We start from the raw sequence: 26,630 nt of genomic DNA on the forward strand, positions 1-26,630 counted from the left end.
CCATTGACAACCGCCATATCGAGGTGTAGTGCGAGTGCAGTGCTGTTAGATAAAGCCGCAACTCTCCCGAATTTGGTGGACCTCGAATCGCCCACACACTCTATGGCTAACGATTCACCATGACAGCTGCGAATGAATTTAGTTTTATTACATTTTCGGGACCTAAATAATACCCAAGTATCTGGGTTATTAATAGAAACTTTCAATAATTATAAGCGAAATTGTAATAAATAGATTACATATAATCAAATTTCCTAAAACAAGATTCCTTTTCATTGGGTTAGCTATATTAAAACGATATATTTACAAACTTCTAAAAAATTTTCCTGCCAGGCAAAGTTATCTAATATTTACGAGTCCTTGCACTTGTTTGGCTAATAGGCATGGCATGTTCTCTGACATTGTAACAATTGTATTTGTAATTCGTTGTCCTATGCGTAAGTCTCTTAGCTTTCTAACATTGTTTCCTTCATTTACAAGCTGTAGTTTACCGAGAAGAAATCCAGTTAAGGCCTTTGATGATAAAGCCGCATATTTAGCAATGTACAATTGGTATCTCAAAATCTTCCCCGGCTAATTACAAATAAGCGTTATCCTAAGCCCTAAACTTACAAAAGTACAAGTCTAATTAAAGCCAGTGGAGGGCCGACTACCAGGCCCGTATCTTCTTCTTGTCTTCTAATCATTTTCCCGCGGCGGCCGGACCACCGCATGCCGTTTGATGGCCTCCACCAGCCACTTGATGCCCTCGTCCACGCCCTCGCCGTGGAGCGCGGATACGGGAATGGTAAGGCAATCTCGACGCCCTATAAGGGCTCCAGCCTGCTGGAACACAGGCTTGATCTCCCGCACGCCCATCACATCTGGAAGATCCTGCTTGTTGGCCAGGATGAGCAAAGGCACTCCGGACAGCAGTTCGTTTTTGATCATCTTGTCTATAGAAGGGTGAGGCATTTATTAGATTGTTAAAGTGTGTGTTAGTGAATGCGGCTAGTTTTCTATCAAATAAAGCGGGTAATAACAAAGTTCATCTTATAAAACTGAGATGAAACCATGAAGAAAGCTGAGTATTGTTTAAGGGATAAGTAGAAAGAGTACTTTCACTTACCGAAGATTATCTTGGACTCTTCCATGCGCTCCCTATCGTTGGAATCAATCACGTAGATGACGCCATGCGACTCCTGGTAGTACTTATCCCACAGAGATTGCAGCTCCTGCTGGCCACCAAGATCCCAGAAGTTGAGGCGTACGCCCTGGACGTCGATGGTGCCGATGTTGAGGCCCACCGTCGTCGTGATCTTGCTGGGATTGAGGCCCTTGTAGTTCCGCGTGAACGTGGTCTTGGCGGCCTCCAAGTAAGTCTACGTGGGCACAGGTGTTAGTTTCCGATTGGACGGATCAGAGGCTTTAAATGGATGATTCAGCTGCCTACCGTTTTGCCAGCATTGTCCAGGCCCAGTATCACCACACAGTAGTCGTCCTTCTGAGTCATGTATTTGTAGAAGCCGTGCATCAATGTGTACATCGTATTGTCTTTTTGGCCAACATAAAACAAACTTAAATTGTTGACTGCACTGCTAGCGATGGCACTGCCAGCGGCTGGGGCGGTGCGATAGTATCGAGTGGGCAAAATAACATAAGCTAATAAATGTAAAACAACAAATGGATTTGCATCAAATTATGTCAAAGCTATCTTTTGCCCTTAAAAGTTTTTTTTTTTACTATCATTATGGCATTATCTTACATTTAAATGCATTACTATCAAAAATGGAATACATTATCTTAGGCAATACGCAATACATAGAATCCATCCCTAAAAGTGACCATACTCGGAAGTTTTTTCCGTATTTGCAGTCTGGCAACGCTACCACCCGTACGCTTGTGTGTGTGTCCGTGTGCGTGCGTGTTTTTTTCGACTTTTCCATTGTATTTTTTTGTGGCTTGCAAATTGAAAAAAGTGGTTTCACGTAGGATTTAAGTCGCCACAAAGAACACATCAGCTATGTCGCTATCGAGCCTGCTGCCCACGCCGACGAACGCGGTCTGGGATCGGGAGGACGAGCGTCGCCTGGCCGCCCGTGGAGCACCAAAGATCGGAGCCCTGGTCTCCGCCAAAATCGCTGCTCCGCCGTACGGACAGCGCAAGGATTGGGTTCCGCACACGGAGGCGGACTTCGGCGATGGCGGCGCGTTCCCGGAGATTCATGTGGCGCAATATCCACTAGGTGCGTTCCTAATTGTGCTTATCCCACTTTCTCTTTAGTTCCAGACGATGTCGTCGTAGTTTGGTGGTGCACATGGGCTTCTCGTGGAGAAAATAACCATTAGCACCACATTAGGTTAACACACAGATTTGCTGCGGAAGATTGGCTTGCGTAGGTCTTTGACCTTTTTAAAGCGTACTTCTGTATTTATGATCAGTATTTTAAAGCGTGCCCTATTTAATGGAAACAATTCTTCCGTCTTCTTCTTCTTGACAGGTCTGGGAGCACCAGGAAATGTGGGCAAGAAATCGGATGCTCTGGCCGTTCGCCTGGACGACAAGGGAAAGGTCAAATACGATGCCATAGCGCGCCAAGGACATGGCAAGGACAAGATTGTGTACTCGTCCATTTCGCAATTGCTGCCGGCGGAGGTGTTGGCTGAAGATGCGGATGAACTGCAGCGTCCAGACGAGGAAACGGTGATGGAGACGACGGAAGAGACGCGCCTGGCGCTGGAGAAGCTGACCAACCAGAAGATCACCTCAGCGCTGCCCGTGCGCCATGCTCAAAAGGCGGGTCCCGCCCAGTACATCCGATACACACCCTCGCAGCAGGGCGATGCCTTCAATTCGGGCGCCAAGCAGCGTGTCATCCGGATGGTGGAGGCGCAGCTTGATCCGATGGAGCCGCCAAAGTTCCGCATCAACAAGAAGATTCCACGAGGGCCTCCATCGCCGCCGGCACCTGTCCTCCACTCACCATCACGCAAGGTGACGGTCAAAGAGCAAAAGGAGTGGAAGATCCCGCCCTGCATATCGAACTGGAAGAACGCCAAAGGTTCTACCCAATACATGACTTATATCATCTTTATGTTGCTAATTGAAACTTTACCTCGATTTCAGGTTATACCATTCCACTGGACAAGCGTCTGGCTGCCGATGGACGTGGTCTGCAGCAGGTGCACATCAACGAGAAGTTCGCCAAGATGGCCGAGGCGTTGTACATAGCCGATCGAAAGGCCCGCGAGGCGGTCGAGGCACGCGCCCAGCTGGAGAAGAAGCTGGCCCAAAAGGAGAAGGAAAAGAAGGAGGACATGCTGCGTATGATGGCGCAGCGGGCTCGCGAAGAGCGAGCAGGACTCCGCAATCCGGAGGCAAACGAGCCATCAGGACCGGGAGCTGGAGGAGCCGAGGCGCGTGAACGCAACGACTTGCGGGCGGAGCGACAAAGGGAGCGCCAGCGGGATAGAAACCTGCAGCGGGCGGCACCTGAAAAGCGATCAAAACTGCAGAGGGAGAGGGAGCGTGACATTTCCGAGCAGATCGCTTTGGGTTTGCCCGCCAAGAGTGCCGGCAACGGTGAAACCCTCTTCGATCAGCGTCTCTTCAACACCACCAAGGGCATGGACTCCGGTTACGGTGATGACGAGGCGTACAACGTGTACGACAAGCCGTGGCGCGATTCCAATACACTGGGCGCCCACATCTACCGACCCAGCAAGCAGGCGGATAGCGATAACTACGGCGGTGATCTGGATGCCATTGTAAATACCAAACGCTTTGTGCCAGACAAGCAGTTCTCCGGTGCCTCCAGGGATGCGGCCGCTGGTCAGCGGAGTGGACCCGTCGAATTCGAGAAGGAGGAGGATCCGTTCGGTCTGGATCAGTTCTTGAACATGGCCAAAAAGGCGCCCAAGCGAGCCGAGGAGAAGAATAACGAGCGCAGCAGCCATTCGGATCGCAAGCGAAGCAGGCGCGATTAGATAAAAGCTTTAGCGTGAGGATCAGCAATCATCGTTGTACCGTCATCATCATCGCAAACACCATCATCATTCATCAACCAAACAAACTTTTTTTAACTACTCCAACAACTTGGCGAGAATTTCAATAATAATCACAGGATCTTGACATAACATGATTGTGTACTTACGGGTGGCTTTCCTCTTACTTGGCTTTAGTCATCCTCCAATTCAGAGGAACCGCAACCAGTCCACATGTGATCCAGAATCACAAACTGGACAGTGGTAATTAGTATCACTGGAGTGATGATGGGATTGCTTTGTACGTGCGCATCTATGCGGATAATGGTACAAGCCGGGGGATTAGGAGTATTTGCTTCCGGATCTATAATAAAATACACAATATATAATAGAATGCTGCTAACTTTTAAAATATGAAGGCCATTCTTTTGGCGCCATGGAATCAATGAATAAAGTGACCAGCTGTTGCCAATAAGCTTTCCAACGGACCTTTTTGTAGTATGTTGCCCCTCCATTTAATTTCTTAGATTAAATGGAAACGTGTACACAATTATTTTAAAAACAAATAACCCTAAAAACCTAGCTATAACTTTTATTGCTCAATTTAAATCTTTTAATTTGTTTACTAGGAAAATATATAATGAACAACAAAAGATATACCTAATTTTCGCCAGTATTTTTAGAGCAGCTTTTTGGTCTGCACGTGCGCTGGTCACACTGTGTGACATTGAGTTGACTTTAGTTGCATTAGTTTAATTGCAATTTTACTCGATTTATTCGCAAACAACTGAGCAGCCCAACGCCGAAACTCGCACGGCAAGAGTCCACAACACCATTCGCCGCATCCCGGAGAGAATGCGCTATCCTCGCGGCGAACTCCACGGATTCAACGGGTTCTAGCGGCCGCGAGGTGTTCCGAGGAGCTCTGGGATTCTAGTACCACCTCCTCCACTCCGCCGAACCACAACAAACGATCCCAACCGATCCAATATTATGTAAGTTGAGCGTGCCCGCGTCGTGGTTGGTAAACAACCATCATATCATCGGAAGCCAACCCACTATTTCACTGCCCAAGGAGCAGTAAGCCTATATTATATTGCCCTCGCAGCTGACCTTTCTAGAACCAAAATAAACTTTAATAACCAACGTTGTAAACAAATATGCATGTATGCACGTATGTCTATAGGCAAGGGAATCACGATCCTATGTATGCTTGCGAGCTATAGTATATGTATTGTGTTACAGATTCTATAGAAACGTAGGAAATCCCAGATAGTTAGCACCATTTAACAGCTGAATAATAAGAAAATAAATCAGTAGCATTTGTATCTGAATCAATCTTATATTCGTATCATTTGCAGAACTTACCGGCACAGGATCCACATTCGCGATGCGTTCTCGCAGCAATTCGGGCGTCCGTTTGGACTACTACCAGCGCATAGTGCATCGTCTGATTCTGGCCCACCAGGAACCGGTCACCGGTCTCTTCCCCGCCTCCAATGTGAACTCGCACGCCTGGATCAGGGACAATGTGTACTGCATCCTGGCCGTTTGGGGCTTGTCCATGGCGTACAAGAAGATTGCCGATCAGGACGAGGATCGTGCCAAGTGCTACGAGCTAGAGCAGAGCTGTGTGAAGCTGATGCGCGGCCTGCTCATGGCCATGATGAACCAGAAGGACAAGGTGGAGAAGTTCAAGATGACCCAGAGCCCCTACGATTCGCTGCACGCCAAGTACTCCAGCAAGAACGGCCTGCCCGTGGTCGGCGACAATGAGTGGGGTCATCTACAGATCGATGCCGTCTCCCTGTACCTGCTGATCCTGGCCCAGATGACGGCCTCCGGTCTGCAGATCGTCTTCTCCCTGGACGAGGTGTCCTTCATCCAGAATCTGGTCTTCTACATCGAGTCAGCCTACTCGATTCCCGACTACGGCATTTGGGAGCGCGGCGACAAAACCAATCATGGTGAGCAATATTATTCATCGGAAGGCATTGTATATTTTGGTTCTGAAGAAAATTGGTTCTGAAGAAAATTGGTTCTGATGTATCAATAGTTTTGTATACATTCTTTCTTATATTTCATTTTGTTTGGCGTTTATCGAAAACAATACTTTTGATAAAGAATACAACTTCAATTCAATTGTAATCAAATGAAACAAATAGTACGGCCAAATGGGTATTAACAAGTTCATTATCTTATCTCGCAAAGAGGAAAAAAATCAGCATAATTATAATTTGCAATTAAATAAATCTGATTAGATAAATGTTAATATGCATACACAATATTCCAGGTGAACCGGAGCTGAATGCCAGCTCCATTGGCATGGCAAAGGCGGCCCTGGAGGCCATGAACGAGCTGGATCTGTTCGGAGCCCGTGGCGGTCCGGCCAGCGTGATCCATGTGCTGGCCGACGAGGCCCACAAGTGCCAGGCGGTGCTCCAGTCGATGCTGCCCCGCGAGTCCAACAGCAAGGAATTGGATTCTGGACTGCTGTGCGTCATCGGCTTCCCCGCCTTTGCTGTGGACGATGCCCAGCTGATACACAACACCAAGGACGCCATTCTGTCCCGACTGCAGGGCAAATACGGCTGCAAGAGATTCTTGCGCGATGGCTATCGCACACCCAAGGAGGATCCCTCCCGGCTCTACTACGAGCGCTGGGAGCTGCGCATGTTCGAGAACATCGAGTGCGAGTGGCCGCTATTCTACTGCTACCTAATCCTGTTCCACGCCTTCCAGAGCGACAAGCGGGCGGTGGAGGAGTACGCCAGCCGGCTGGAGAAGATCATGGTGCGCTCGGAAGATGGCATTCTGCTTGTACCTGAGAGCTATGCAGTGCCGCAGGATCTGGTGGGCTTTGAGTATCAGAAGCCGGGTTCGCAGGTCCGCGAAGTGGTCGGTCGGTGTCCCTTCCTGTGGGGTCAGTCTCTATTCATCCTCGGAAGATTGCTGCAGGAGGTGAGCAATCATTATACCTTTTATATGAAGTTTCTTCCTTATCTAAACATTGGTTTAATCGAACTTTTTAATATTTGATTAGGGTTTTCTGGCCGTGGGCGAGTTGGATCCCTTGAATCGTCGGCTGGGCGCTCAAAAGAAGCCGGACGTCGTCGTCCAAGTGGTCATCATTGCCGAGGACAACGAGATCCGCGACAAGCTGGCCGAACACGATCTGCACGTGCAGACGATCGCGGAAGTGGCACCCATTGAGGTGCAACCCGCTCGAGTGCTGAGTCACCTGTACACCTACCTGGGACGCAACAGGAAACTGGGATTGAGCGGCAGGAAGTCCAGGGATGTGGGCATCCTCAGCACCAGTAAGCTCTACTCGCTGAAGGATCGCATATTTGCCTTCACCCCGCAGGTGAGTGACAATGAAGTCCAGTTGGCCTCCTCGGATTATCCAAGCAACCCGGCCACCCCGTTCCCTGAATCCCCAGACCTCCCACTTGCCCCAATGCTCTATGTTTTTATATATTTTTCATTGTACTTTTGGTCAGGGATGCAAACCGCTCTAGACATAGGAAACGTATTGGCTGGGTTTTTGAACAAGTATCATATTTAACAATACTTATTAACAAGTGTAGCTTTGAAAACAGCTTATTAAACAAATAATATGGACTATAAGTTATGAACTGTACTCTTTGGCAAGACTTCTTTAGTTTAGAGACTTGCAAAGTGCATAATCCCGAATGAATAGTACTTGAAAAGAGCGAAAAAGAGGGTGAAACTATTCAAGTCATTGTATGATATGCCAGGTTAATGTAGTAGATCGGTTTGCATCCTGCGACTCCACGATTGACTTATGATTTCTACCGTTTATTACGCATCAGTTCGCCGACCTGTCGCGCTTCTATATCGCCTCCGATAACGAACTCATGATCGACATCCTCAAGGGCGAGATAAATTTCCTCAAGTCCGCTTGGGATCTGCTGGGTCGTCCGCTGGTCACCCTGGTGCTGAAGCGCATCCATCTAGGTCGGTCAACGCGGAGACAGAGAGCCGTGAATCGTTTACTTCACTCCATGTCTTTATTTAACTTTTTGATTTTATACTTATCTATTGATTTATTCAACTATTGTTTATTGTGCGCGGGTTATTTTATGCTCCCCCTCCCCATTCCCACCGACTGTTTTACTCCCCATATCTTTTTGTGAATTGCTCTGTTGAATTGATTAATTTGCAAGGGTTTGCTTTTGGTATTGGTATTGGTATTGTTTATCAATTAATTGACACGCACACTCGACCCACACAAATGCACACACACACACTCGACACACTTAACTCTATCAAAAATGAATCGGTTGCTCAAGATCTGGAATTCGGTGCTCCTCAAATGCTTTGTCTTCCCTTCGAAAAATAATAATTGATCTTGACCCTAAGTTGATTCCCAGTTTTGGGCAGCTGGTTCTGCAAATTAGTTACTTTACTGTCAGCTTCTTAGTTGTTTACCGCTTTTAGTTAACTTTAGTTTGGTTATGGTAATATACGCACACACTCAACCATATATGCTATGCTATATGCTATGTATATACTTTATCACACATACTTTAACTTAAATATCTCTTACATGCAATTGCGGTCTAAGTAATAGTACCTTAAATGCCTTTCGAGCATTCCAAATGGATTACTTAAGCCGCAAATATATTAATTTTTAGTTAAATGTAGCTTTAGTTTAGCTAATTTATTTATCAACGCGCTGCTCTAGACTTTTATTCCCCTATAATTTCAATTCCCATGTTCCTCAAAACCTTGAAAATTGGCCAATGAAATGTTGAAAGAAAAGTGAGATTGAAAATCGAAATCAAAAAACCAAAAAAACATCCTTTCTTCTCTTTATTTTATCCCAAATAAATGTAATGAATATACACAACAACAACAACAACTACAACAACTGCAACAACAACAACAACAACCACACTCACACAGCATATCGACTATGAAGAATATTATACAACACGCGATCCCGATTTGCTTGCCAGCAATTTTACCACAAATTTAGCATTCTTGACCAACAATTGGCGCCACATGTTGGGCAGGCCGACAATCACACTAATGGCAACCCACTATATGCTAGGTAACTACCCGAAATCAACAAAAAAAAAACTAAACAACAAATTGTAAAAACCAAAAACCAAACCACCCAGCTCGATTATATGCATTGCCACCTAAAATCCCCCGATCCCCAAGTCAAAATCCGATTCCCACTTTGCACCCAAATGGCAAATACACTCGATTCCAGGAAACCCACTGCATAACTTCTATATACTTCTATATACCCTACACACAAAAGCCAAACAATTGTTATTGATAATACGATCTGTGATCTGAGATCTGTGATCTGTGATCTGAGATCTGAGATCTGTGATCTTTGCTCTGTGACCTGTGACCCCTGCTTGTGTCTGCTTCGTAAATGGCCTGACTGCTTCTGCTCTTTCTGCTCGCTTTTCTCAGTGTACTTACTATCTTTTACTCCTATTTCCTCTCTGTGACCCTCTGAACACCTATATCTTGTGAAAGTTATCTACAAAACTAGTTACTTGCGATCAACAATACCATTAGATCCAATGAAATTGTAAAGAAAGTAAGCCTTCATTAGACTCCGATCACTTTCTTCAAGATATTTAGCTTCCTTGGATTCCTGGACTTCTGACCTATCCTATACACTGTCTCATGACTTAACTATGCGCCATACAATACCACACAACGAAGACGACTAGATGGATACACAGCATTTAGACAAACTCCCAAAAAGTTGACACTTAAAGGCTGCTGACCTGGGACAATTACAGAACACTACTTTGCGTAAATAACTCCATGTGTGAATAAAACAATTACTGATGTATTTGCACTGCATTTGGCTTGCACCTAACTCTAAACGCAGACTAATTGCCGATGGTGCTGGAATCCTGTGCTTCTATCTATCTATCTATCTTGGTTACCTTGTTGTATTTTGTGTGACTAACCCGTAGTTCTTAAGCGGCGCTCCTAACCCAATCCACAACCGAGCATCCCAGCCAGATCATGATCCACATACTCATTGCTATGAACCAAACACTATGCCATGAACACAATGCTAACATGATTCACTTGGATGCGCTGCGGAATCCACAGATCAGGACAAGATTCCGCTGGCCATGATCCAGACGATGAGGAAACTGAAGTCGGGCTACATCAATGGCACACGCGTGATGCTGGGCAGCCTGAAGGACTTCCTCAACACCTCGGCCATCACGGATCTGAGCTTTCTGGGCAGCACGGAGGACGGCTATCCGGACCGCCTGCATCCGGATGTGCAGACCTATCTGGATGAGCATCTGCTGCGCTCGTTCAGCAATCGCAGCACCATGAATCTGCGGGGCGGTCAGCTGCGTCCGCGGACATTGAGGCGTCGCATGTCCTGCAAAGGAGCCATCAAGAAGACGCGCTCCATCAACGTGGACTGTGAGTGCTTGCTGACCTTTGATGCCATAGTATTTTTGATTATTATTGTATTATGCTGTTGCCATCGTCTTTCAGCCGACAACCTGGGCATGGAGGGACCTTCGCCGCTGACGGAACGTCGCCTCTCCTCGATTGTGCCACCTCCGTGGCTGCAGGCCAACAAGCAGAGCCACGTCAGTGTGTTCGCCACGACGCCGGAGGAGGGACCCACCAGCTCACCGCTGAGCCTGGGCAACGAGCTCATCCGGGAGAACATCTATCCGGTGGATCCGCACCACAGTCGCTCGGCGATCGACAGACGCAGCGAGTTTGTCCGCCAGCAAGAGAGTTAGTTTCCCTTTTTGTCCTCCACTTTATAGTTAATTAGTTAGTTTTTCAATATTTGTTACACTTTTGCCATGCCAATGAATTGCAATCAGTGTATATTTTTATTCACTTAGTTGAGTTAATTAACTACTTTGAGTTAATATTAATCTTAATTTCTCTATACTTTTGCTAATTTTTCGTTTTGGCACCTGCCTTCTGTTTTCATTCATTTCTTATGTATAATTTCGATTGGCCCACCTTCGTTCCGATCTGCGAATTTGATAGTAACAGTGCCAAAAATTCTAATACAACGCCATCGTGCCGAAACCAACTTCGCGGACACAGAGGTGGAGGAGCTGATTGCGATGCTGCGCGAAACGGAGAATCTCGAGGAGCAGGGCGACATCCTACAGTACCTGGTGGACACTCAGGGTCTGGACTTCAATACGGGTGAGCTCACATTTCGCGTAAACGATGCCACTGTTTCCACTTGAAACTAGGTTCTGGGCAGCTTTGCTTCTCAGTCGGCTGTGCATTACATACACAACTGCTCTACAATTGCCACAAAGAAGCACATGCACTTGCCAAAAATACACGCAAATACTCACACCGCTAAACACTCGGTTAACATTAAACTGGAGGCTAAGAGGTTTCAGTTTTCAGATGGTTGCTACAACAGTTGGAGTATGTTTTCATCATTTGTATATTTATTTAAAAGCTAAATGCTTAAAAGAACAAGAAAGTTGTATTGTAATAGTAGATAAATAATCAGCAATTTCCTGTGCAGAAAACTCGAAACTGTTGTAGAATACCTTAAGTGATAGGAAAAGTCGGCATTGAACCATTTACTTAGCATTTGCTGTACTCACTCCGTTGTTTTTACCCCGTACTCCTGTCGTTTTTGTCTCGTGCCTCGTCCTTCGTATCGTAATCGTACCGTACTCCTGCACGGCGCTTAACAGCCGGCCTGGGATTTAAGAATAAACCGGAGGATAATGGCACACCCACCTCGAATGCCAATAACGCCGGTAAGTCCGTCGATCCGTCTTGTGTTGAATGTTGTTGTTGTGCGGGCTTTGTATCCATTGGAGTCCCTGTGTTCCGGTTACCCACTTCCTATCCATATCCTACTCCCTTCTCCAGACACTTGTATACCCTATATCCTCTACCCTCTATTCTCTATGTACCCATTACCCCACCCATGGTATCCATTCTCAATTTGTTTCTATTTTTTGTGGTGTTTCCAAACTGACATGCCATCTGAACTGCTGCATCATCGCTTTGCTTTGGGTTATTGCTTTTTACTTTATAATTTCCATCAATAATATTTTAATAATGGTTGTAGTACAGTCGAACTTTATACTTTATACTTTATATACATCATTAAAATGATTGCAATATTCAATTGCATTAAGAAGTTCGACTGTATTTGCCATTAAAACCGCTCTGCTTTAAGTTATGTCTTAACTAGCACTATTAATCTCACATTTTGGCCATGTTTTTCTAACGAACTTTAATTCTTTAACATTTTATTTTATTTTCTTCGACCGACCACGCATTTAACGCCACATGAAACACACGTACATTCCGCATAATCCTCGCGCGCACCAACTTACATTAACTCAAAATCCATTTCCACGCCCTCAACCAAATCCTAACCCGACTAACCCAATCCATAACAAAATCCATAACCCGGCAATAAAACCCGAAAAAAAAAAACTAAAGAGCTCGAGCAAGCGTTTGTGGATGATGTGGTGCTGGAACTGGCTGGTGGTGGTGCTGCAGGTGCAGGTGCAGGTGCAGGTGATGGGGCCAAGAAGAGCCCAACGATTGTCCTGCCCAAGGTGATCATCGATGCTGCTACAATTCCAGCCGGCACTGGCACCGATCCGGATAGTGCCGCTCATCCGAGTGCCGCAACCGCCGCCGCCGCCGCCGCCGCCACCGCCAGCAGCAATAGCCAGTGCATCGGCAACACTAGCAACGTTAGCAACGTTAGCAACGTTAGCAGCAGCAGCAGCAGCAACATCAGCAACCACAACAACATGAGCCCACATGAGAATAACCACGATTCTTCCCAATCCGAAGGCATGCTCGAAGAGGGACGCGTGGTGACCGTGCGGGATCTGCTGAAGGGACTCTACGAGAAGGCCTGCCAGCAGAAGCTCTGGGGACTCGTCCGTCACACGGCCGGCATGCTGGGCAAACGGGTGGAGGACTTGGCCAAGGCGGTCACGGATCTGCTCGTCCGGCAGAAGCAGGTCACCGTCGGAATGCCGCCAAACAATGAGCACACCATTACGGCGCCGCTGCCGGAAGTCGAGCTGCGTCAGCTCATCCACGATGTGAGTAATGCAATCACGTTCAATGGAGATTACCTGCTAACATGTGTGCGTGCTATGCAACCAGGCCTATGGCGACGATGAGAGTACGGCGATGCTGACGCAGGAGCTGATGGTCTACCTGGCCATGTTCATACGCACCGAGCCGCAGCTGTTCCACGAGATGCTGCGCCTGCGCGTCGGCCTGATCATCCAGGTAATGGCCAAGGAGCTGTCCCGCACCCTCAACTGCGACGGCGAGGCGGCGTCGGAGCATTTACTTAACCTCTCGCCCTTCGAGATGAAGAATCTCCTGTACCACATACTCAGCGGCAAGGAGTTTGCCGTCAGCAGCGGTGAGTGGGCAGTCGCCCAAATAAATATTAAATAATGAATATAAATAAATGAAATATTTGTAAAATACTCACTGCTTCCAGTGGCCCGTGGCAATCTGTCCATTGTGAGCTGCAAGAGCAGCCGCGTCAGCAAGAAGAGCCAAATCGGTCTGGGCGATCCGGAGGGCGAGGACGCCCTGATAGCCACCATTGACGACAGGCAGGGCCAGTGGCTGCGCCGCCGGCGGCTGGACGGCGCCCTCAATCGTGTGCCCCGCGACTTCTATTCGCGCGTGTGGACCGTGCTGGAGAAGTGCCAGGGTCTGGCCATCGAGGGACGTGTCCTGCAGCAGAGTCTCACCCAGGAGATGACGCCGGGCGAACTGAAGTTTGCGCTGGAAGTGGAGACGGCACTCAATCAGATACCGCAGCCCGAGTACAGGCAGCTGGTGGTCGAGGCCCTAATGGTGCTCACGCTCGTCACCGAGCACAATATGGTGCCCACACTGGGTGGCATCATCTACGTGGAGCATCTGGTGCACAAGGCCAATCAGCTGTTCCTCGAGGATCAGCGCAAGGTGCAGGGCGATGCCACGCTGTGCTGTGCCAAGATCAAGGACGGCAAGGAGCAGCAGCAGGCCGCCTCCGGCATGCTACTCTGCGGCGGTGCCGCCTACATATGCCAGCACCTCTACGACAGGTGAGTGAAGGCATCCAAAACGCTGATTGCCCCACTAATCGTTGGCCATCTATTGCAGTGCACCCAGCGGCAGTTATGGAACCATGACCTACATGTCCCGGGCGGTGGCCCTTGTGCTCGACTGTGTGCCCAAGCACGGCGAGATGGAGTGCGCCATCTCCTGAAGCGGTCGGCGTTCAGTTGACTTAATTATAATGCCAAAATCTCTGCAACTCTGGATACGTCCGTTCTTGTTCTCGTTCTCGCTCGCACGCAGTCTAGCGCCACTCCCTCCGTCTCTCTCTACATCGATCGATCCTGCCTCTTTTTGCTGTCTCTTTCTTTCTGACCGCTGACCCCTAACCCCAAGCCCAACGACAGAGGGCACATGTATATATTCTTTTGACCGACGACCTCTTCCCGCCCCCGAAAAACACTTTGTTAACGTGTTCGTTTTGTTCTGACCAAAAATGAAATGTGTAAGCCAATTTGAAATGGTATTAACTCACATATGTATGTGCTGAGACCTTGGAAAGATACTCCATAAACTACACCCCAGAAACGATCCTAACCCCAATCCCACATTTAGTAAGCCAACTCACGCTGCTCGATACAGATTTGTGTTTTGTACTGGCGGCTGTTTTACAGCGACAACTATTTTGATTGTTTTAACTTTTGTATATTTAAATGACCTTATTTTATATATTATATTATACGTTTGAATTGTAAAGTTGAACGCGCAGCAAGTTTTACAATAAAAATGTGTTTGCAATGTTCGACAAGTCTTTCAATCTGCGTGGTTTTCCGATTTTAAGAAATAAGAACGCATTTGGTTTAGTTTTGTTAAGCATAAATATATATCATTTATTCCTTTTTTTTTCTGTTTAATGGTCTTCAATTTGCGCACATCAAATGTTTACAACAATTGTATTCATTTACAAGTTCGTTTAGTTGTTGGTTTGATGGAGTTTTAGACATTTTTGAAATGTTTTGGTTTGATCGCACGCATCCACTCGTCCTCGAATCAAAAGCTCGGCTTGCAACATATCGATTTGTTTCACAATTAAGTAGAAGGATTACACGAAGCGGACAAATTTAGCGAGAAAGTGTGCGATTTTGAGAGTGGGTGTGTGTAATATAAATGCTAATGTGTTTGTGTGTGGTTTATTAGTGTAAACAAAACGTGTAAGATTAGCGATGATGTTAAACGAGAGTTCATAATTAAAAAAAATAGGATCCTAGAACAAGAATACTTAAGCGCCTAGCAGTAGCCCCTGTCGGGAACGCGTCGGCGTGGAGCGCAGCGGATGATGTTGTCCACGCGCAGGATCATCTCTGCAGCCTCAGACGCGGACATCAGGACCTGACGCTTCACGGCGAACGACTCGGTGATGCCCAGTTCGCGGACATCGGCCACCTTGCCCAGCTCCATGTCCAGACCCAGAGTCTGTTTGCCCTGGGCGTGGCCGGCGCGCAGCTCCGAGATCAGCTGGGCTGAATCGTAGCCAGCATTATCGGCAATGGCCGTGGGCAGGGACAGCAGAGCGCCTGTAATACGAATTACAAATAGTATTCATTAGAAGGAGCACTGCATGCATATGATATGTATGTATATGGATTTAAGAAACTTACGGGCAAAAGCCTCGATGGCAATGGCCTCCTTGCCGGGTGTCTCGGCCGCCTTCTTCAGCACGGCGGTGGCCATCAGAGCCTCGGAGCAGCCGCCACCGAAGATGATGCGCGACTCCTTGACGGTGGCAGCCAGCACGCAGAGGGCGTCGTGCAGGGAGCGATCAGCCTCGTCCAGAATCTGTTGGGTAGCACCGCGGATCACGATGGTGCAGGCCTCGCCCAGCTTGACGCCGCTGAAACGCAGCAGCGTATCCTCGCCGATCATCACCTGTTCGATGACATCGCACTCGCCCAGCTTCACCAGCGAGGGATTCTCAAAGGTGGAGACAATCTCGCCGCCGGTGCAATAGGCCAGACGCTCGATGCCATCGAAATCGGCATGCTCGATGGACATCACCTGGGCATCGGCGAACAACTGCTCCGGATAGTTGTAGATCAATTGGCGGTTGATGAAGACGTTGCACTTGTGCTTCAGAATCTTGTCCACCTTTTCCTTCATCTTCTCCTTCTCGGCCATCTCCAGGTCGGCGATCTTGGCCAGCGAATCGACCTTGATGCTGCTGCCGAACACCTTAATCTTATCGGTGTCCATGGGCGTGTTGGCAATCAGGATTTTGGCATTCTCAATCTGCGGTGGAGAAGAGCAGCCAGGTGGTTTATGGATGAGCTTATGTTCGGTTAGTTGGTCATAAAAATGCAATTGGACGGCCGACTTTTCACGATGATGAGACTGCTCAGCAAACTCGTCAAAATGGCTGTGATATGAAGTCAAATCCACATAGCTCACAGTCATTTTGACGCGTTACTAGACAGCAGGGGTAAGCGACGAATCCATAACTGAGTAGCACAAAGAAACTGGCAATTCACTTACACGCTGTGGCTGGTGCACGCCGGGCTTCTTGTCCAGCAGGAAGCCCTCGTCCAGGAAGGAGTCTCCCAGAGTGCCGCCCGACTTCTTGATGATCTGTATGGACCTCAGCTCACCGGAGCCCTTCAGACGCAGCACAGCGTCCACCGCCAGATTGGCGAAGAAGTCCTTGTGCTGGTGCAGGATCTTCGAGGAGAGCGTGGTGCGGGCAATGTTCAGCAGATCGTTGCGGAACTTCTCGTCGCTGGCCGAGTTGTCCTGGGCGGCGGCGGTGAGCGCCTCCAGAGCCACCTGGGTGGCCTGACGCCAGCCAGAGACGATGATCTGTGGGTGCAGCTTCTGTTCGACTAGCTTCTCCGCCTCACGGAGCAGTTCCGAGGCCAAAACGGTGACCGAGGTGGTACCATCGCCCACTTCCTCGTCCTGCACACGCGACATATCGACCAGAATCTTGGCGGCCGGATTGTCCACACCGACGGCACGCAGAATGGTGGCACCATCGTTGGTCACCTCAACCTGGCCGGCATTCCGTCCGGTGGCCACCAGGATCTTGTCCATACCCTTGGGACCCAGGGTGCTCTTCACCAGATCACCAATGGCGATGGCGCCAATGAACGAGGACAGACGGGCCATCTCGGCCTTCTCCTCCTGCGCCTCATTCTTGAGCACGCGCACGGGATTCAAGGACATCTCCTGCAAGACGCCACACGATCAATTAGTGAGAATCATTTCAATTGCTAGCTCCGCTCCAGTAATCCCCAAGTGTATAAATTGCACTTTGTGACGGGAGTAAAAATGTTCTACTTGAAACTTCAGTTAATTACGAAAAAGAATTTTCAAAAAAGCCATGACTTTTCTGTAATTAATAGCGAATTAATCACACTTAGTCACCCAAAATGTAAAGAATTCAGTGACATGAGTTCGTTAGCTTCTTTTGCTAAATAAAATCTCTTGCAAAATAAAATATTTTTAAACACTTTTGTATTGAAATAAATAAAAAAAAAAAAAAGGATATAGCGATGCCAAGATGACATTTGAAAACACCATTGTGATATTTTCATGGACAGATCAAGAATGCTATCTTGACAATTGCAGACGGCGCACCAATATGCTGCAATTTCTGGCGAGGATTGCCTGATTGCACGGCCAAATTTGAAGTCACTGCAAACCAGATGCGTTTGTGGTGCGAAAATATATAGAATATATATATATATATATTCTATGTCAGATTGTTATGGTTTTTCTCTCCGTGCAGGCATATCGCCTCGACCTAACCCCCAAAAAGTGGAGGGCGAGAGAGCGGCACCGAGTGATTCATGATTCATCGGCAGCAAAAACGGCGTGGAATGCATCTGGAAGGTTCTCCGTCTGCTGCCCGGCCCGATCCCGGCCAGAAATCTAGCGGCAGCGCACGTTCGCCGAGATCCCGTGGTGAGAAGCAGAATGTTCTCGAAGTGGAAGCGAAATCGGTGTCCATGGCTCACGTGCAAGCCGCCTGTCAAAATGGCTTGCGCTTCGTTCACACACACCCGGCAAATGAAAACGCCGAATTGGCCGGAATTATCAATGAAAACTGCCCGAATTCACGCAACGCCGCTCGCGCGCACCGTAAACCACACGAATAACACATTTGTTTGTTTTAAATTTACCATTTTCTCTGCGTAATTAGTCGGTTTTTGATCACAGAATTTTCGAATACCACACGGGCGCAACAAAGCGACAAAGAAAATGGTGGAGACAGTCGATGGTTGTTATCGATGACACTCGGCTATCGGATGAAAATACCGACATCGAAAAGGTGCTAACGCGTGCACGAACTTAAATACCAAAAGTATTATTGCCAAGCACTAACTATCGATAGGAGACAGTCGATGGTTGTTATCGATGACACTCGGCTATCGGATGAAAATACCGACATCGAAAAGGTGCTAACGCGTGCACGAACTTAAATACCAAAAGTATTATTGCCAAGCACTAACTATCGATAGGTATGATCGATATTTATGAGCGCTAATTTTGAAGGTTCCAAAGAAACGACTAACAGAAATAGCTCAAAATAAGTTTATGAGCCTACAATTTCAGAGAGAAAACTTTGATGTACTTAATTTAAGTATATTTGCAATCAGGTAAACATAGGATGCAGCAGTCTAGCGCGAGCTTAGGCCTCGCTTTCGCCCTTGGCAGCCAGAGCCTTCTCCGCTTTCTTGGCCCTCTTGGCCTGCTTCTTGATGAACTCGCTCTTGTCGAGATTGTTCTGGAAGAAGGTGGTCTCCTTGCGGGCCTGCGACACCTCCGTGTGGAGCCGCTGCTTGTGCACCGCCTGCTCGTAGTTCATTCGCTCGGTTAGATGGACCCACTTGAAGCGCGGCAGGTACTTCATGCTCCACAGCGAGTCGTAGAATTGCGACTTCTTGCGCGTGGAGATCTGCTTGTTGTTCAGCAGGGGAACGATCTGTTTGGCCACCCGTTTCGACTCGAATTCCACCCAGCCCTCGGTGAAGTGGATATTATAACGTTTCCGTTTGTTCTTCTTCGCCTTGGCACCTAGAGGGATTCAGATTAATGTATATACTGAGTAGTCAGCGGGTCTTGGATGCCACTTGTTCTACTCACTTGACAGCTTCTCCGGCTGCAGATAAACCCTGCCGATGGTTCCGTAATCGCCTAGGATTTCCCGCAGCCGTGTCACATTCATGTGCTTGGGTATGTTGGATATGTAGATGATGCCTTTCTTGCGTTTCTTTGCGGGAGCAGCGGTAGTGGAGGTGGCTTTGAAGTTGGCCAGGTCCATTTCATCGTCGTCATCCGAGGGATTTGGTTCATCTTCCTCCGGTTGCGGCTCATCCGAGTGCGCCTCCTCTGGTTCACTCTCCTCCACATCCATGGGAGTGGGTTTCTGTTTCGGTTTTGTTTTCTTTTTCATTTTCTGCATTGTATTTTGCGTTCTCGTGGACAAAATAAATTTTGTAGTGCACGCTATTAGGGATGGCAGTTGAGAGGCGATGTTATTCTATGTTCTTATCGGATGGCTATCGATGTTTGGGTACCCATTAATCACAGAAAGTATGTCGGTTTTCCAAGCATTTTGTTTTCTTAAATTGTGTGTAACAAGAATAATGCTATTCGACCACAATTCCCAACGAGAATGTAAAATAAAAAAATATCTTAAGTTATCTCTTAACAATCCATTTAATTTACAATTGGAAGATTCAATACTACGCTTCTGATTTCTCCGAATCGGCGACGCCAGCTATCACGGACTCCTTGCTGATGTCCAGAAACGAGGCCTGTGACATCTCCGTATCGTCCTCCTCCTCCTCGATCTCCATCTCGAAAATGGTCATCTTGCGCTTGCGATCGGAGAGAACGGTGGCCACCTTCCTGCTGCCCGAGACGGCCAACATGTCGCACAGTCCGTCCAATCCCTTGAAGGCGGCGCCATCGACAATGTCATGGATGCTGTGCGTCACAGTGGTCTCCTTCAGCTTGACCAGCGGCCCCATTTGGTGCTGTGTGCTCTGATTCCGCGCCGCACTCAGTGAGAATTGTACAAAGAAACTATGCGGTCGCATGCCAGGTCCCGCATTTGTGGACTGAGCGAGTATCGACAGCGAGGATTCATTGTAGAACTGCAGATCGACGAAGCGTAGGTAACAGAAATCTTCGTTCACAGATGTTGTGAATAGTCCAGGCTCTAGTTTAATCCTGGTGCACCGCACCCAGCCATCGCCCGCACGACTGAACTCGAGAATCATGGCCTCCTGCCAGCTAATGGTGCAGGCCAACATGTCACTCCTGGCCGCTTCGTTAACGTAGTAGCTGCAGGTCACGAACTCCTTATCCTTCAGATCCTCGCCGGGCTCCATGGGCGGCAGGTCGTTGCATATCACTGTCGAGGACAGCTTAAAGCTGCCGCTTATGCTTTCCGTTGGCTTGTGGAACACCGCATCGATGGCATTGAACATCTTGTCGCGCTGCTGCACAAGCGACAGGTTCATGTCGTGGGGCACAAACAGTTTGCAGTGGCTTAGGCATTCGTTCTCGGCTACCATCTCCTCCCACAGCTGGCGGGGATCCTTGGGATAGGGCTGTGGCAGATAGGCATTGTCCAGATACTGGCCCACTCGCTCCAGATTAAATTTACTGCGAGCAGGCGGCGGCGTTTCGGAAAGCGGATCCAGTTCGTCCTCATCATCGCTGCGATCGTCATATTCTGGTTCCATGGAGCAGAGGAAGTCGGCCATGGCAATGTTCTCCTCCTCGGTAAGCACCAGGTCATCGGGAATCTCTTGATGCGACAGCCGGAGTATTGTGAATATCATCCACGCATGAAAGAGCTTCATGTCGTGCAGCAAAGTGTCGATTGTTCGCTGCAGCTCGTGTACTTTGAGTACAAATGCTCCACAGGCTCGCATCGCTTCGTTGGCCACATCCGGAGAGATCAGGGACTGTAAGGGATGGGGGGATAGATACAATTAATTAAAAAACGGCTAAACCAAAACCTTCAACTTACCTCAAAAAAGTGCGACATGCGACCGAATCCCGCGATTGTGTTGAGGAAATAGAACATGTTTACGGCAGATCCGTTCAGCTGCTTGAACACTAGGCCCTGCAGATTGCTAAGACTGAGGTCCACCGAGTTGGCAATCTTCTTGAAGCCCTTCTCCGAGAGAGTCCTGCAATACGTACATATCGATATGATGAGCATGAGGTTCGACTAATAAATAAACAACTCACTCGAACAAAAACTCCTCTACCTCGAAGGTAGCGAATCCAAAGACATGCAGCTCCAGAAAATGGGCAGAGATCAGTCCGTAGGGTTGGGAGTTGGCGTACTTGGTTAGCTTATTGTCCATCTCCAGCTGCACTGTCTCCCAGGCCTCCGTCAAACATTGTTGCGTGTCATTAATATAGCTGTGCGCCAAACTATGGTTAGTAAAATAACTTATTGGCAGAATAATTGCATTACTTCTTCGTTTCCAGGATGTGGGCACAATGCGTTGCCAGCTCCAGCATGGGTGCCATGCACTCCTGCAGCACCTGGTTGTGAAAATGCAGCATCTTCAGCTCCTGCCCGTCCCGCAAAAGAGCATAAATGGCATTAAAGTCTCCGTTCAGCCGCACATCGTACACATCGAACTGCTCCGGATGCAGAATGTGCTGGGTGAGATCAATGCTTCCCGCCTGCAGCGCTCCCAGCAGCAGTAGATGCACCTTGCCGCTGCGCATAATCACCACCAGAAAGCAGGGCGATCCCTTTGGAAAGGACTTTTGGTCCAGTGTCTTAAGGCAGGGATCAATATTGGTCAGTGCCTGCAGCTTGGGCAAGAACCGGCGGTGTTTATCCTTGGCACTGCATGTGTAGGTTCCTGGAATGGGTTTTTCGAATACAATGAAATCCACATTGCGACATATGCAAGGCTTGTTTACCTAGGCTCTCCTCCGAGTTGATGGCCTTGCTGAAGTATACCTTCTTGATGTCGTCCTCGTAAATGAGTCCCGAGATGATCGTCTCGCTTTCGGCGTCCAGGAGCGCCACCTTGCCGTTGCTGTAGCCAACGGCCAGGAGTGTCTCGTCCATTTGCCAGCTGAGCGAACGCACCCGCACATCCTCGCCAGGCGTGGGAAAGGTGACGATCTTCTGCCAGTTCAGCCGCTGGATGACCACCTCACCTAGCCACAGGACAAGGATAAGCCCACTGGCAGTTTATTACGTTTCTTGGCGATTCCGGAGGAAGATGCTCACCCTTCTCCGTTCCGTAGGCAATCAGATCCATCTTGTTGTTCCACTCCATGCGCTCCACAATGCAGGACATGTTGCGGGCGCCCAGAAGCTTCATGGAGCTAGTTTGCGTCATCTTTCCACGCTAGGACTTGCTCGCGGCGTCTTTACTTTACATCAAATAACTCAATACAATCGGAGTTTAATATTTTAGTTTACACTTTGCCGGCGCCTGTCGAAAGCCTATCGATTAATCCGGTTATCGATCAGAGATGACCGGAAATAATAGCTAATCAAAATATTTTTTCCCAATTAGTAATTTTTAAAATGTTTGCATTTAAAATATTTGTATAAAAACTCCGTTTATCATAACACATAGATTAAAACTTCTGTTTAATTGTACTTATGTGCACCTTGGCAAATCATCAGCTTGCACAATTCCGTTTTATTCATATAAATGCTGGTGTCTTAACAATCTACATTTGTAGTTTTAAATGCTTTCGTTTACTGGCTGCACAGGGTAACACATAATGATATGCAAAGTAATGGATTATAAGGAACTTAATAACTGCATGGGTTAAAAAAAAAAAAGAGCTAGAAACCTGGCCGCAAAGGCGCCAGTTGGACAGCACAATTGGCGTCTCTTGATTTCCGCGGAAAAACATTTGCAATTTCAATTTGAGATTATTATGACTTTACAGTAGTCAGAAATTAGATAATGTTTTAGATAAAAGGTTGCTCCTTCAGTACTCTCTCCTATAGTTCTTTCTAACACATACGGTTAAATGCGTGTTATGTGCTTATACAACTTTTATGGGGTCAAAAGTAATGGTAGATGTTTAAAAAAATTGTACATTTCAACTTATTGATTAAGTATATACTACCGCGGACTCCCGCCGGAACAGTCATCTGTGTCTGCCACTCAACTAGTCATCTGCATCCGGCTGTCCGTTGTCCAGCTCGCTGCTCTCGTCCGGCTTGGCGCTGTCGTCCTGATTAATGCTGCCAACGGGACTGGCCGGTTCGGGATCCTCCTCGTCACCGCCATCTGCGTTGCTGCCGCCACCGGTGGTGCCCACGCTGCCGGGAGCGGTATCATCGCCAGCCCCACTGCCGCCGACGGAGCCCATGCCGCCGGAGGATCCTAAATTGCCGGAATTGCTATTCCCATTGCCGTTGCCGCTGCCCGTGTGCCAGGTGAGACGCTCCTCATAGAACTGTATGACCACCTGGGGACAGCGTATGTTGGCCAGCTTGGCGGGCACCAGGTCAGCGTGATCGCTGCCCTTCCACTTCATCAGGAACATCAGGTGGCCGGATGAGTCGGTAGCGCCCAGTATCTTTGATGGCTCCAGACCACGCTCGAAGCCGATCAGCTTCTTCTGCTCCTCGGTCTCGTCCTCCAAGAAGCTCTTGCGCTTGCTGCGAATGGAGTCAGGTGTGGAGGAGGTAGACAGGCGCTTCTTGGTCTCCTTTTTGTTGTTCTTCAGCGACTCCTCGAAGTTGGCTATCAGGTCCGGACAGTCGAGATTCTCCACCGGCTCCCAGGTGTTCTCGCTGCGCGGATAGCCCTTCCATTTCAAGTAGTATTCCGTGCGCCCGTTCACCGTTCGCTTGTCCTCTACGCGTTCCACTGAGAATTCGGCCATTGTTTTCCGTTTATTTTGTTATTCCAAGTGCGTATTTTGTTATTTTCTTGACGTTCAAAACTTATTTATTCGTGCGATTATAGAGGCGGAAGAAGAAGAAATCGAGATGGGCAACTCCACGCTCGTGCCAACTATCGGCAACTATCGCCATCGTTCAGGTTGGCCATTTTCAAATAAAATGCTGAAATTTCACAAAAAATTTAAATTTTAGGCACTTCTATTGAAATTTTATTAATATATTGTGACCATTTGTGCTATTTGCCATGTCGTATTTTTTAACGGTCTTTTCTACCATCCCTAGAAGCGATAACTCTCCTGGAATTGAACAATCGATAACAGGCCGTTGCGCTGCACGTGCGCTAGTTTTTAAAGAAATAAACAATATTACTAAATACGATTAAGGAAACAACTAAGCGAATATGGCCGAGTTCATAGCTGAGATGCAGGAGCGCCTGCTGCCGGAGTACGAGCAGATGAAGAACTACAGCGTATTCACGGCGGATCAGGTCAGGTAAGATATCCGCCCGAGTTTGGAGTCTGTGCTTCCATTTAATCCCTATTCTTGCAGAGAAATCGTTAGTAGGCGGGAACGCCTTTTCCTGAAGATCAACAAGAGCCACCAGAGCATCACCGACTACCTGGACTTCATCCTGTACGAGAAGCACATGCACATGACCATCGTGGACAAGGAGAAGAAGATGCACGTGAAGCTCACCGGTCTGAAGGCCTCCATAGCCACGCGGATCATGCGGCTGTACAGAGAGGCCCTGGCCAAGTTCAATCACGACAGGCGGCTGTGGAGCAACTGGATCAAGTTCAGCAAGAAGTCAAATCCCGTTGAGGTGGCGGGCATTTACGAGAAGATGCTGCTGGTTCGTATTTGCCGGTCTGCTCACTTTCATAGATTGCTTATCCATTGATTTATATGTAGTACCATGGCGACTCGCCGGATCTTTGGGTGGACGCCGCTTTATGGATGTACGAGTTTAATAGGCTCAACATCGACCGAGTCAAGGATATTCTGCTGCGCGGCTTGCAGAGACATCCCGATTCCGAGGCACTTAACAAGTGCTTCTTTGACATTATGCTGAAAGAGGCTGCCCTGGCCAACAGCGAACGTAATCTAGCCGAGAATACGCTCTCAGAACAGGACATTAAACTGGAACGCGTGGAGGCGGTCTACCGCAACAGCATGGTCAACATTACCCAATTGGACTATTTCGTAAAGTTGCTAGAAAGCTGTGAGGATCATCAGGAGCTGACGGGCAAGCTGCAGCGCATGATAATCGATGATATGCAGGAGAAGTTCCCACGGGAGCCGGGCCTGTGGGATCTGCTTGCCCAGCGAGAGCTGCGCGGCTTTCATCTGGGCGACTTGGAGGAGGAGGACTTGGATACCAGTGACGAGGAGCCGGCCAGCAAGAAATCCCGGTCCGTAAATGCCCGCTCTCTCAAGCGACGCATTCAACTCTGTGTGACTGTATACAAATCGGCGGTGGAGGAGCTGCAAACGACAGAAATGTGGAATATGTATCTGGATGCCATGCTGGCCCTTAACAGCGATGGAAAGGCAGAGCGGATTCTTAAGCAACAGTGTCTAGCGGATGCCCTGCAAGCGGGCCATCGGTCCCAGTTGATGGGCGTGAAACACTATGCCACACTGAGGAAGATGCTCTGCACTGCTCCGAGTGGAAGAGAGGCAGCTGTCACCATTCTCACAGAAGCCCTGAAGAACGATTCGTCGGTGGAGATGCATGAGCTCCTTCTGGCCACGCACATCCAAAGCGACAGTGAGCCATTGATCTATGAGCTGTTCAACAAGATCCACAAAACCATGGGCAGTGAGGCGTTACCGCTGTGGCGCAGTGTCATTCTGTATTATCGCACTCGGCAGGACAGCTTGGGCGCACGCCGTTTGGATGAGATCTACGGCCTCGCCTGCAGGGCTGCGTGGCCGGAGTTTGGCGAGCTGCGTTCCGATTATCTGCGCTATCTGTGGCAGGAGCGGTCCGTAGAGGCAGCACGCAAGGAGTACGCCAAGCTGGCCATCCTACCGCCCATGTCGCTGGCTCTACACCGCCAAATGGTTCAGCTGGAGTCCAGTGCGGCCGTTCGCGTAAGTTTTGCTGCCTAATGTGGAGTATATTTTGAAAAATCTAACTAACTCGTGCAGGACCCGGCCAGCCACAAATACTGGCGCATGTGCTACGACTTCATGGCCTGCTACTTCGGCAAGACAGAGCCGCGCGTTTGGGTGGAGTACCTAGCCTTCGAGCGGGATCACGGCGAAGCGAAGAACATCTCCCTGCTCACCCATCGGGCCCTCACCACCCTGGAACCCCAATATGTCGCCGCGTTTGAGGCGGAGCGGGCACTGGCCTACGTGGGCGCCTCCATATAGTTGACTTCTAGATTTGCTAGTTTACTTTCTGTTTTTTTACTTAATTCCTAAGTCGAACTTTCGGACTGTCTATAGTAATTCGATTCTAAAATAAGGACTTGTGAATATATACAGCTTATAAGATAATTTATAAAATCAGATTTTTTGTTTGGAAAGTACAAGCTTAAATGTATTGCTATAATGTCCTTTAAAAATGTTTAAATTATGAGTAAGGCTCCTGGAGAATATCCTTTTACCCTCTTCTGTCAACGGATGTGCTCATAAATCCGAGCTAATTGCGTTTTCCGAAGGTAAACAGGGGCATTAA

At 48.1% G+C, this 26,630-nt stretch overlaps 8 protein-coding genes across 19 annotated transcripts; 3 read left to right on the forward strand and 5 right to left on the reverse strand.

Annotated features, from left to right (window-relative positions):
• Positions 1-125: 125 nt before the first annotated feature.
• LOC120455371 (ADP-ribosylation factor-related protein 1) lies at positions 126-1,595 on the reverse strand. The gene is made up of 3 exons (XM_039641483.2): positions 1,433-1,595; positions 1,109-1,361; positions 126-935 (listed from the first exon to the last, which is right to left on the reverse strand). The coding sequence occupies exons 1-3, from the start codon at positions 1,523-1,525 to the stop codon at positions 679-681; spliced, it is 603 nt and encodes a 200-aa protein (XP_039497417.1). The 5' UTR covers positions 1,526-1,595; the 3' UTR covers positions 126-678.
• A 262-nt stretch (positions 1,596-1,857) lies between these two features.
• LOC120456777 (puff-specific protein Bx42) lies at positions 1,858-4,116 on the forward strand. Its single transcript, XM_039643784.1, has 3 exons — positions 1,858-2,225; positions 2,481-3,041; positions 3,107-4,116. The coding sequence occupies exons 1-3, from the start codon at positions 2,003-2,005 to the stop codon at positions 3,964-3,966; spliced, it is 1,644 nt and encodes a 547-aa protein (XP_039499718.1). The 5' UTR covers positions 1,858-2,002; the 3' UTR covers positions 3,967-4,116.
• Positions 4,117-4,664: 548 nt separating this feature from the next.
• On the forward strand, positions 4,665-14,827 carry LOC120456775 (probable phosphorylase b kinase regulatory subunit alpha). Of its 11 annotated transcripts, none has more exons than XM_039643774.2 (13): positions 4,665-4,958; positions 5,325-5,930; positions 6,257-6,924; positions 7,007-7,330; positions 7,800-7,944; positions 10,081-10,410; positions 10,486-10,737; positions 11,002-11,166; positions 11,679-11,744; positions 12,442-13,061; positions 13,126-13,393; positions 13,475-14,072; positions 14,131-14,827. In XM_039643774.2, exons 2-13 carry the CDS (start codon positions 5,354-5,356, stop codon positions 14,234-14,236), a joined length of 4,119 nt encoding a protein of 1,372 aa, XP_039499708.1. In that variant the 5' UTR covers positions 4,665-4,958; positions 5,325-5,353; the 3' UTR covers positions 14,237-14,827. The 11 variants fall into 11 exon arrangements, with proteins under 11 accessions (XP_039499708.1, XP_039499707.1, XP_039499711.1 ...); XM_039643773.1 differs by lacking the exon at positions 7,800-7,944 and adding an exon at positions 8,896-9,043; XM_039643777.2 differs by lacking the exon at positions 7,800-7,944 and adding an exon at positions 8,896-9,043 and having other exon boundaries at positions 12,589-13,061.
• Positions 14,828-15,199: 372 nt separating this feature from the next.
• On the reverse strand, positions 15,200-18,334 carry LOC120456778 (T-complex protein 1 subunit beta). The gene is made up of 4 exons (XM_039643785.2): positions 18,201-18,334; positions 16,555-17,244; positions 15,684-16,311; positions 15,200-15,599 (listed from the first exon to the last, which is right to left on the reverse strand). The coding sequence occupies exons 1-4, from the start codon at positions 18,201-18,203 to the stop codon at positions 15,313-15,315; spliced, it is 1,608 nt and encodes a 535-aa protein (XP_039499719.1). The 5' UTR covers positions 18,204-18,334; the 3' UTR covers positions 15,200-15,312.
• Positions 18,335-18,642: 308 nt separating this feature from the next.
• On the reverse strand, positions 18,643-19,553 carry LOC120455556 (pre-rRNA-processing protein esf2). Its single transcript, XM_039641903.2, has 2 exons — positions 19,165-19,553; positions 18,643-19,095 (listed from the first exon to the last, which is right to left on the reverse strand). The coding sequence occupies exons 1-2, from the start codon at positions 19,481-19,483 to the stop codon at positions 18,710-18,712; spliced, it is 705 nt and encodes a 234-aa protein (XP_039497837.1). The 5' UTR covers positions 19,484-19,553; the 3' UTR covers positions 18,643-18,709.
• Positions 19,554-19,721: 168 nt separating this feature from the next.
• Positions 19,722-22,516, reverse strand: LOC120455111 (anaphase-promoting complex subunit 4). Of its 2 annotated transcripts, none has more exons than XM_039640999.2 (6): positions 22,298-22,516; positions 21,982-22,224; positions 21,521-21,920; positions 21,295-21,465; positions 21,065-21,227; positions 19,722-20,999 (listed from the first exon to the last, which is right to left on the reverse strand). In XM_039640999.2, the coding sequence occupies exons 1-6, from the start codon at positions 22,407-22,409 to the stop codon at positions 19,767-19,769; spliced, it is 2,322 nt and encodes a 773-aa protein (XP_039496933.1). In that variant the 5' UTR covers positions 22,410-22,516; the 3' UTR covers positions 19,722-19,766. The 2 variants fall into 2 exon arrangements, with proteins under 2 accessions (XP_039496933.1, XP_039496932.1); XM_039640998.2 differs by having other exon boundaries at positions 21,289-21,465.
• Positions 22,517-23,065: 549 nt separating this feature from the next.
• On the reverse strand, positions 23,066-24,029 carry LOC120455113 (chromobox protein homolog 1). The gene has a single exon (XM_039641002.2). The coding sequence runs from the start codon at positions 23,920-23,922 to the stop codon at positions 23,200-23,202; it is 723 nt and encodes a 240-aa protein (XP_039496936.1). The 5' UTR covers positions 23,923-24,029; the 3' UTR covers positions 23,066-23,199.
• A 209-nt stretch (positions 24,030-24,238) lies between these two features.
• On the forward strand, positions 24,239-26,512 carry LOC120455112 (U3 small nucleolar RNA-associated protein 6 homolog). Its single transcript, XM_039641000.2, has 4 exons — positions 24,239-24,433; positions 24,491-24,794; positions 24,854-26,038; positions 26,096-26,512. The coding sequence occupies exons 1-4, from the start codon at positions 24,342-24,344 to the stop codon at positions 26,321-26,323; spliced, it is 1,809 nt and encodes a 602-aa protein (XP_039496934.1). The 5' UTR covers positions 24,239-24,341; the 3' UTR covers positions 26,324-26,512.
• Positions 26,513-26,630: the final 118 nt, after the last annotated feature.

The sequence above is a fragment of the Drosophila santomea genome, chromosome X, assembly GCF_016746245.2.
Source record: "Drosophila santomea strain STO CAGO 1482 chromosome X, Prin_Dsan_1.1, whole genome shotgun sequence".
NCBI classification, from domain to species: domain Eukaryota; kingdom Metazoa; phylum Arthropoda; class Insecta; order Diptera; family Drosophilidae; genus Drosophila; species Drosophila santomea.

Excerpts from the sequence above, each read along its gene's own strand:
- LOC120455371 (XM_039641483.2), bottom strand. The coding sequence starts at position 1,525 with ATGTACACATTGATGCACGGCTTCTACAAATACATGACTCAGAAGGAC. Across the intron at positions 1,362-1,432 it reads TGGACAATGCTGGCAAAACG|ACTTACTTGGAGGCCGCCAA; the intron begins GTAGGCAGCTGA and ends GTGCCCACGTAG. Across the intron at positions 936-1,108 it reads AGAGTCCAAGATAATCTTCG|ACAAGATGATCAAAAACGAA; the intron begins GTAAGTGAAAGT and ends ACCCTTCTATAG.
- LOC120456777 (XM_039643784.1), top strand. The coding sequence starts at position 2,003 with ATGTCGCTATCGAGCCTGCTGCCCACGCCGACGAACGCGGTCTGGGAT. Across the intron at positions 2,226-2,480 it reads TGTGGCGCAATATCCACTAG|GTCTGGGAGCACCAGGAAAT; the intron begins GTGCGTTCCTAA and ends TCTTCTTGACAG. Across the intron at positions 3,042-3,106 it reads GAACTGGAAGAACGCCAAAG|GTTATACCATTCCACTGGAC; the intron begins GTTCTACCCAAT and ends CCTCGATTTCAG.
- LOC120456775 (XM_039643773.1), top strand. The coding sequence starts at position 5,354 with ATGCGTTCTCGCAGCAATTCGGGCGTCCGTTTGGACTACTACCAGCGC. Across the intron at positions 11,167-11,678 it reads GGGTCTGGACTTCAATACGG|CCGGCCTGGGATTTAAGAAT; the intron begins GTGAGCTCACAT and ends GGCGCTTAACAG. Across the intron at positions 14,073-14,130 it reads TGCCAGCACCTCTACGACAG|TGCACCCAGCGGCAGTTATG; the intron begins GTGAGTGAAGGC and ends CATCTATTGCAG.
- LOC120456778 (XM_039643785.2), bottom strand. Across the intron at positions 16,312-16,554 it reads GCGTGCACCAGCCACAGCGT|ATTGAGAATGCCAAAATCCT; the intron begins GTAAGTGAATTG and ends TCTCCACCGCAG. Across the intron at positions 15,600-15,683 it reads TGCCATCGAGGCTTTTGCCC|GCGCTCTGCTGTCCCTGCCC; the intron begins GTAAGTTTCTTA and ends TTCGTATTACAG.
- LOC120455556 (XM_039641903.2), bottom strand. The coding sequence starts at position 19,483 with ATGCAGAAAATGAAAAAGAAAACAAAACCGAAACAGAAACCCACTCCC. Across the intron at positions 19,096-19,164 it reads GCAGCCGGAGAAGCTGTCAA|GTGCCAAGGCGAAGAAGAAC; the intron begins GTGAGTAGAACA and ends GAATCCCTCTAG.
- LOC120455111 (XM_039640998.2), bottom strand. The coding sequence starts at position 22,409 with ATGACGCAAACTAGCTCCATGAAGCTTCTGGGCGCCCGCAACATGTCC. Across the intron at positions 22,225-22,297 it reads TGCCTACGGAACGGAGAAGG|GTGAGGTGGTCATCCAGCGG; the intron begins GTGAGCATCTTC and ends TCCTGTGGCTAG. Across the intron at positions 21,000-21,064 it reads GCATGTCGCACTTTTTTGAG|TCCCTGATCTCTCCGGATGT; the intron begins GTAAGTTGAAGG and ends CATCCCTTACAG.
- LOC120455113 (XM_039641002.2), bottom strand. The coding sequence starts at position 23,922 with ATGGCCGAATTCTCAGTGGAACGCGTAGAGGACAAGCGAACGGTGAAC.
- LOC120455112 (XM_039641000.2), top strand. The coding sequence starts at position 24,342 with ATGGCCGAGTTCATAGCTGAGATGCAGGAGCGCCTGCTGCCGGAGTAC. Across the intron at positions 24,795-24,853 it reads TTTACGAGAAGATGCTGCTG|TACCATGGCGACTCGCCGGA; the intron begins GTTCGTATTTGC and ends ATTTATATGTAG. Across the intron at positions 26,039-26,095 it reads AGTCCAGTGCGGCCGTTCGC|GACCCGGCCAGCCACAAATA; the intron begins GTAAGTTTTGCT and ends TAACTCGTGCAG.